Source organism: Setaria viridis, chromosome 5 (genome assembly GCF_005286985.2).
Source record: "Setaria viridis chromosome 5, Setaria_viridis_v4.0, whole genome shotgun sequence".
Taxonomy (NCBI): Eukaryota; Viridiplantae; Streptophyta; class Magnoliopsida; order Poales; family Poaceae; genus Setaria; species Setaria viridis.
The window spans coordinates 15,052,005-15,061,026 of record NC_048267.2 but is presented as its reverse complement, the minus strand read 5'-3'; the positions used below and the strand labels follow the sequence as shown (position 1 = coordinate 15,061,026).

Genomic DNA, 9,022 nt, shown 5'->3' with positions numbered 1-9,022 from the left:
CCAGTACAGGATCGTTGAGATTGAAGGGGAGATTACCGTCGTCATCTTCCTCTATACGCACGTTCAGATCAAAACCATGGAAGACATCAGCCATTGCATCGTACGGTTTGCTGTGGAAGGAGTAGAAAAGAAGAGGCTAAGCCATGCCTAGATGAACAAGTGAACAACAAGAGCTAGCAACGAGGCGTTTTAATACTGCAGGCACTCGAACCAAAAGACTGCTGAGCGGTGAGCACCAAAAGAACGAAAATATCGCGCCTAAACGCGCCCAAGCGAAACAAACGAACTCCTTGATCCTACACACGCTCTAACGGCCTAAACGCGAGCGCATGCAGCGAGCGTGCACAGCGCCATTCAAATTCCTCATGCAAAATCCACACGTACATGTAAAAAAAATAGCGCGGCTGAGGGTTCGAACGCTGCACCTCTAGCCTTGGGCGGCAGAAAGCTTACCACTCGGACTACGAAGTAATGCTATAAATGAGACACTCACAGGCCTATTTAATAAGGGCAAATAAGGAAAACTTCCTCCTAATTAATCACTCCTTGGTATGCACAATGCTGTCTAAAACGACTTCTAATTACGATTTGGAGGGAGTAGGTCGTTTTAGCATTTCTAGATTTATAGTCTTTACTATGCACCTAGACATAATGTATATGTAGATGAATAACAAAATCAATGAACTTTGAAATGCATACAATTTGGAATGGAGGAAGTAGATAACTAACAAAACAAATTTACATTTCAAATAGAATTACAATGTTCTACCATGGTAGACAAAAGAAGTAAGGGCAAAACCACATGGCTGAAGCCGCTTTTGGAATTATCACACTTCCCAGGCGCCCCCTGCAGAAAACCGCAATTCCCTTCCATTTATTCCCCTCCCCCGTCTTCTGATTTCTGGTGGACGCAAAACCGATAGAGGCAGAGAGGGAGGCATAGCACGAGGAGCTCGTTGGTGGCATCGAGCGAGCCGGGCGAGGGCCACGAGCGCGCGCGCGCGCACGACCGAGATCGGAGCTTCTTCTGCGTCGCAGTGGTGGGGAACGCGGCGAGCGCTTCCGTGATGGGCGCTGGCGCCCAGGAGGATGAGGAGGAGACGGCTGTCGTGGCCGAGGGAGGAGGAGGCGGAGGGGAGGGGGAGCAGGTGGCGGAGGAGGAGCAGGTGAGGGAGGGCGGAGGGGGCGAGGGCGGGGACGAGAAGGATGCGGCGGTGGTGTCGTGCTCGATCTGCCTCGACGCAGTGGTCGCCGGCGGCGAGGAGAGGTCCACCGCGAGGTTGCAGTGCGGCCACGAATTCCACCTCGGTGAGCGGCTTCGCTGCCTCGAAATCTCACGCTCGTTTCTTGATTGTGCCCCGTGTGTTGGCGAGGTGGGAGGCGGCGTAGGGAGGCTGCTTCTTGAATTCTTGTGGTGGGTCAATTTTGGGGTTCTGTTAGTGGGGCTAGAATTGGGAAAAATTGGAATTTGGGAATGGATATCATCTTGGAAGATGATCTGAATGAGCACGTGTGATAATCTTTACCACAATTACAATCCTAATGACTGGTTTTGATGAAAACTGCATGTCTGAGGTTTAAAATTGTTGGTCGTCTTTGGGTTCTGCTGTGGAGTTTATATAGCAGTATCATATGCTGCAAAATTATGGTTGGACGTGGTAGGTGCATGCTCTTTGGTCAAAATCTGTTAGTGGGACTAGAATTGGGAAAAAATGAATCTGCCATTTCGTTTTGGTGTGATGTGACCTTGTAGAAGTTTTAGAAAAACTATTAAGGGTTGAGGCCATTTTATTTCTATGGCTTGGAGTTCTTTGAAATTGGCAGGAAGGAATTTGGAATTGGGTATGTTAACTAGATTTACTGTGCCAATTTGGTCTAATTTGTCTTGAGTTATGTTTGTTCAGTTTCTTTCTTTCCTGAATTTGCTATGTGCCTTTGCAAAAAAAGAAATCCATTGTATTTATAACCTCAAAATGTTAGTGCCAAGGATACCCCATATCACACTGTTATTGTCGAAGCCTAATAATGGCCATGTTGTTAGGACATATACTAGTTACTAGGTAATGCACACCTTAGAGGATATTGCACACCTTAGAGGACATTGCTTTGGGATGAATGACTGAAAAACTTTTCTATCAATAAGCTGATTAGTAGATAACAAAGGATATTCATCACAAACAGTTAAGACAGGAGGCAAAATCATTAACTGATAGCACTGCTAACTAGTTCTGCTAGCAATGCCTGTGATACTGATACATTCTGTCCATACCTTTGCACCTTTGATCAATCATTCTGTCATCTTTTGTGATTACTAGTAAACTGTTATATAAAGTAGATGTAAGGAATCCTTTTTCATATTCAAGGTGAAACATGCTGTTGTTTGCTTAGTATCCTTTTGAATCCATAATACTGTTATAACTGAAATTGAAAGTGTTTATTTTACGTAATAATTTTTTGCGTGTATATAGCACTTAATTTAGTCTATTTTTTGTATCCTTTTGTTTCATCAGATTGCATTGGTTCAGCATTTAATGCCAAAGGAATTATGCAATGCCCCAATTGTCGCAAAACTGAGATGGGGAATTGGCTTTATGCAAATGGTCCGCGATCATCACAGGATGCAAACAATGATGAATGGGGCTATGATGAAGGCCCTTATGATGTCGCTCAATCAGATATGGCTACCTTTGTGGTAAGGGAGTCAAAGCTTCTGAATTAATTTTTGCATACTCTGTTTTATTTACAAGGTGTGTTTTGTTTCATTAGGACAGGCCTTTGACCAACAATTACTCTATCAATAATTCGTTTATTTGATACAAAAGTACACTCTTTAGAAAGTATGTTTGGATACGAATGTAATGATGTCAATTTTGTGTCACAAAAACTAGGTACTGATAGAGTAATTATTGGTCAAAGGCTTGTCCTAGCGAAACGAAAATTTCAAATGTTGGAAGTATATTTTTTGTGGGTTTTCTTTATTGGGACCGGAAAGCCTAGCTTAGAGCATAGCAGAAACCAATATTTGCAATAAATGAAATATTGCAAAGTCATTATGAGGTTGGGTAAACAATAGTAAAGCAGGCGTTACTGGCTACAGTTACAGTTATTTTGCATTACACTCTAAATATCATTTTTTATGTTACTATTTTACAATCAGGTTACTTGCTTAATTTTTATGTTACTATTTTACTGTTTATGCAGCCACTTCGCATCCAGTGGTGTCCTATTGGCCGCTTACCTGCGTTGTTTGAGTATGTTCTGCCCTCCAAAATTTCTACTTGTTGCTATGTCCAATTTCCCCTTTAAATGCATGGTTGAGAGTATTTACTTGTGAACATTAGTGGATGTTTATAACTACATCACTACAGCTGTTATCCTTTACATACCTGCTTCTAGAAAGTTACTGCAGCCTTTGGAACTGTATTGTGCCATCAGTTGTTGGAATGCTTACTTACCACTGTTTTAGAACTTTGAATAGACTATAACGAAGAGCACCAAAGCCTTAACAACAAGCACTTCCTCATGTCACTTTTCACCAATCATATTGATATGTAAATATATGTCTCTGCTGTGATATTAGTCAGTGTGCTAGTGCTTAGTTCTCTGTGCTTGTTTATACCTTCGATGCTGGGAGACTGTAGAGCTGCAATGGTGCCTCTTTGCTTTAGAATTTACCGCCTTTTGTTTTAAGTTTTTTGTATGATAGTTTACAGTTTTATTAGCTTTTAATTCTATTGACTCATGTTAATGTTTCCTCTTCTAACAGAGAATTAGAGGCCGCAGCGCCAGCTACTTGTAAGTTTTTTATTTACATTAGTGACAATTACTGATGTTCCATTTGTGTAATCACATTTGTCGAGGTTTAAAGTGTTCGAATATTGAAAATGCAGTTAATGATTTCATGGGTCCAAACTTCAACTCTGAGCATGTGGCTGTACCTGTACCTGGCACAGCTCATCCAGGTCCATATCTCGCTTACTTACAACCCGTGCCGCCACCAGCACCATCAAGCTCCCATGTAGCTGAGAGAACAGTGGATGGCACGGCATATCATGATCACTGGAACCCTCTGGCCGGACCATCAGATGGCCGATCAGTGCAGACAGTACATCCCATTGATTTCCATCATAACCCGTGGGCACACATGCCGCACTCCTATCCTCAATCCAACAACAATAATGGTGTAGCTGAGCAGCCAGTACTCCCTGTGGGGGTAATGAGGGTTGCAGGGGTTGATAATGATAGCCAACAACGAGGATCTCTCCCCTCATTTTATGGAAGCGGGTAAGATCGTTTTCATTTCTCATCCTGTTATTAGCTAACTGTGTTTTCCATAATTAAAAATAGCACGCCACCTGTGTTTGCAGAAAATGCATAAAATTGCACATTTGACGACCTTCAATGCTTTATGATGTTCTGGCTGACATGACCTAGTTCTGTAAAATTACCTTCACCAATTAGGCAGAAATGTGGATTCATGGTTCTTGTGAGTTGCTATGTTTTGCACACGTGCACTGTGGATTATGAAATATGTGCAGGCCTTTTGCTGATTTGTGGGAGTAATTTAGGTACGATTGCATTGTTAATCTGTTCTTAGAGAAATGTCTAGAAAAATGATGATTGTGAATGCCGTTCATGGGCAGAATGCACAAGACAGCAATTGTTCAAATTAAGGCATGAGGATTCTTTCTTGACACTAGACCTGATTTAGTCTACTAACCAAATTGTAGTCTCCAATAATTTTTGTACCTATTTATCACATAAGGAGTATACATGCTTCTTTTGACATATGGGAGTACATAATCATAGGAGTTATGTGTACTTAGTTAGATTTCTATCTGATTGGATGGCTATGTCCATTTGTAGCTATAACTAAGTATGGGTATGTATATGGTTTTGTTCGGACCAATACATTATCTATCTGTTTCAGCCTGTTGGTTTATCTTGGTGTTATGCTGGCATTCCAGTTTGAGTAATGACGGTAAGACACTGATACTACTGGTATCCAGAACTGGAAATTAGGGTTCCAGGCATGCCATGGTTTCCTTCAAATTTATTTTCAGATGATAGCATTGTTTCATCTTGGTGCTTCATCAGTTCCATCAGCTGTATAACAAAGTAGTCATGAACACACATGGTTTAGTATGCCTGCTTTCATATACAACAGTCTTAGATATCTTGATGGCCAGACATATTCTTGGTTTGTTGCAGGTCTGGAACACCTAGGATCCCAAGTGTTCCTCCAATGGCACCACAATTCGTAAGAGCACATGGCAACATAAATGATCAACTCCAGCAGAGTTCTAGCTTATTTGCTGGGTCACAGCGATCAGGAGGCATGCATCCATTGGGAGCTGGCGGGTCTGCTGTGGCACCTCCGGATAACACCTCTTTTTGCCTGTTCCCACCGGCTTCATCGGGCCCTAGTACAATGGAGACTGAGGATGGCAGAGGAAACCAGTTCTACGCCTGGGAGAGGGACCGCCTCGCTCCTTACCCGCTGGTGTCCGTGAATAATGAAGGTACCTGGTGGAGCTCTTCACAACAACAGCACCCTCATGGCCCACCAGAGCCTGCATCTGCCTCAAGGAGGCTGCCTGGGCAGTGGATTGGTGGCGCTTCTAGGTTGCCACCACAGGAAAATAGATCGATAGACAACTCGCCATTCCGTTCAATGCACATCCCTCGGATGTAACTCAGCGATGGCAAGGCCTAAGTTAATAGTACAGACCTGGAAACCCTGTTGGTTGTAAGAAGCAGAAACACTGTTGTAAGAAAGTCCGGTCGGATGGTAAACCTTGAGATAATATGTAGGATGCTGAAGAAAATGACCCAAGGCAAAAACATTTTCGACTTGGGTTTATGCGATTTGATGAAGTACATATTTCCCAGTCAGGTTGAGGCTTTTCAAAGAGTTGCATTTTATGATATGCTTGCTGCATCGTGCCGATTAGTTCGTTTTGATGTGAACGGAGCAAGTTATCATTTGGCTTCCTTGTTATGCCTAGTATTTGCTGCGTAGCTCCATTCCCTCAAGGACGTTAGGGTGTCTGGACCATTGAGCCCCCACCTTGGCTGGATGAGAATAAAAAGTTCAAGGTCTCAAGGTGTTAGCAACCCCTTGCTTAATCCAACAGGAACAACACATATAGCATACAGTAGTAGCTCGTACAAGTGTGAGGAAGATAGAGTTGGGATAGGTAGCAAAGCAAGGGAAAGGAATTAGACTAGAGATTCATCAGGGATAACCGGAGGAAGAAGAACAGAGTACAGGGGAAGAAAGAGCAGTTGCGAGGAGGAAGAACAGGAACAGAGGAGGGATAAGTTTCTGATTCTGACTGATTGATGTCTCCTCCCTGTGGCGTCGTCCCCCTTCTTGTATTCCTATCCAACCAAGTTGTGGACTTGCCAATACCGCCCATGCGATAACCCAATCCATCCAATAGCCCAGCTCAACATAGACAAGGTTCCTGACACAAGGGTAGAGCTTAAAAGAGTGTTTGACTGGCTATCATCCGGTTTATTGTCTAGAAAATTTCACAAAAGGACACTTGTTTCCATTTCCAAAAACATGTTTTTGCGTGTGTGAAGCATTTTTTCTTTTGTGTGGGGATTGTTCAAAACTATACTTTTTCTGGTACATTTACAAAGCTTCTCTCCATTTTTTTTTAAAAAAAAGATGCTTATTTTGGGTCGAAACTACACTTCTTTTGATACATTTATCACAAAAGTGCGCATGCTTCCATTTATAAAAGCATGTTTCCATTGGGTTTATATATCATAAATTTGCACTTTGTCACTCTTTCGTACAATTTTTCGCAAGAATACACAATGAAGAATTGAAGACCCTGGTCTCCCCCGGAGCGCACACAACAGAAACAAAAAAAAAATGTAGTTGTATGATTACTTAATCTAGCAGGCTAGCAAGGAAGTGTGTCTTTTGATAGTTGATACTTTATTCAAAATAAGTGCAGTTTGGTGGTGTCTTCATTTTTACCTCTGTCAAGCCATTCTTCTGTATATACTACTCGACAAACTTATGGCATACCGCAAGTCCAACTGACAACTAATGCAAACCTAGCCAAATCAAACGCCGCAAAATGTGGAAAAACTATGGCATCCAACCAACGCATCAATTTGATCTACATAGACTTTCTTACATTATATACTTCTTATATACCAACACGATTAACCAAGTTCCCATTCTTGCTGTCCCGCTTGGTGGCGTGTATTTTCAACTACTAGAAAACCGAGCCTGAAATCTGAATCGCCCCGATTACCCATGGGCCCGTCATGGGCCGACACGATACGTCTGGTCAGGCCCAGTCCAACCGATGTTCCATTTGTCTACAAATTGTATCACCTCGCCTCGCGGCCCTCTCCCTTCCTGACGTGGCGGACCCGAGGCGCACACGATGCTGCGCCGCGAGCCCACACGCATCGAGCTCTGCGCCTCCGACCGCGACGAGCTCGACGAGCACCTCCGCGCCTCCGCCTCCGACAAGACCACCCCGACGTCCGCCGCCTCCGCCTCGGCCTCCACCCCGGCGACCCCGTCCCCGCAGCCGGCCAACACCCTCCTCCAGCTCTTCCAACCGCCGCCCGCGCCCTCCAAGGCCCAACGCCTCGGCCTCTCCACCCCCAGGACAGGCCCTAGCAGCTAGAGCCCCATGGAGGGGGTCGAGATGATCAAGCTCCGCCTCCCGGCATAACCTCTCCTTCGACGACGCCGCCACAGCTGCCGTACGCCGTCCCGCACCTGCGAGTGGTTCTTGATTTGGATTTTGGGGTATACGTATGTTTTTTTTTGTTTTCGTGGCATATGTGAACTCACTCAGGCCGGACCGGAAGCAGACTATATGCTCTCCATACTTTCTGGCATGGAATGGAGCACTTATTGGGCTAGTAGAATCGTGCTCTTGATACTATTCATGCGATTGCAGCTCCGTGGGCTCTGAATCTCTGATCTCATCGTTCAGTTTTCCCCAAAATTTCGGATTTTGAGTAGCATGCCCACTTTACCTCAAAATTGAATCTTTCAGCAGAACCCATGAGCTCTGATTGTCGCAAAATCCCATGCTATGCCCACTTTGAGTGGTAGCGGTTTGCTCTGCTCTGCTGTATTGTTTTTTTAACCTAGTATCCATCAAACACTAGTTGATCATGCAAATCTAGTATCGAGATTGAATATGCATTGCCTGTCTTTGACTGTCAATGCCACACTGTAGAGATCAGTCTACCTGATCATTCTATTCTCTGTAGAAATGTAGAATATATACTTGCCTCCTGCAACTAGTATGGCATCTGGGAACGTCTTTATTGATGGGCCTGCACTGATCTTCCTAACCTTTTGACTCTTGTACCCGCTGTTTATGATTCATCGGTGCCCTCTTTACTTCAACTAGTAGAATTGCCCGTGCGTTGCTACGGGTATTTACCCTCTCTAAAATAATTATCTTCTTATTCCCGATTCATGTGTCATAGTGCTATATAACCTCTGTTCCACCGATACTGCAACTGTTTGCTTGGTCTTCATGTCTTCTAAGAGCTCCTTAAGAACCTGTTCGACTTCATGAACTACACCAAGCCTTCAGAACCACACAACAAGCAACTGAGAGGGCTCTTGGCCAATTGCAATCCCGTTTTCTTCAAGCTTGGTAAAAAATCCCAGTATTGTTTCTAGCATGTCCACCTTCTCATAAGCACCTAGATCTTCTTTGGCAACCAAAACAGACTCATTTGCGTAGATCTTCAGGATTGTACAGTTTCGTACATCAACATGCCTTCTGGCGAGACTTTAATATCTTGTGGCATGTTTGTGGAGAGTTTTGCACCTGCTGTAACAGACTTGGTGAGCTCGAATGCATCATCATATGGAAATAGTTCTGGTATCAATGAACCATCCTCAGCAGACCCTGGACCGGCTTTTCGAGGCACTGGGTCATCCTCCTCCTTTGTTAGGCTGTGGTAAATCTTGTGGTTAGCTGACCTCGAGCGGTCCTTTAAGAGAACAAAGAGAACG

At 43.9% G+C, this 9,022-nt stretch overlaps 1 protein-coding gene across 1 annotated transcript; it reads left to right on the top strand.

The window, feature by feature from the left end:
* Window positions 1-900: 900 nt before the first annotated feature.
* LOC117858190 (E3 ubiquitin-protein ligase IPI1) lies at window positions 901-5,895 on the top strand. Its single transcript, XM_034741210.2, has 6 exons — window positions 901-1,308; window positions 2,511-2,692; window positions 3,202-3,251; window positions 3,767-3,795; window positions 3,891-4,284; window positions 5,212-5,895. The coding sequence occupies exons 1-6, from the start codon at window positions 1,068-1,070 to the stop codon at window positions 5,693-5,695; spliced, it is 1,380 nt and encodes a 459-aa protein (XP_034597101.1). The 5' UTR covers window positions 901-1,067; the 3' UTR covers window positions 5,696-5,895.
* The last annotated feature ends 3,127 nt before the right edge of the window (window positions 5,896-9,022 follow it).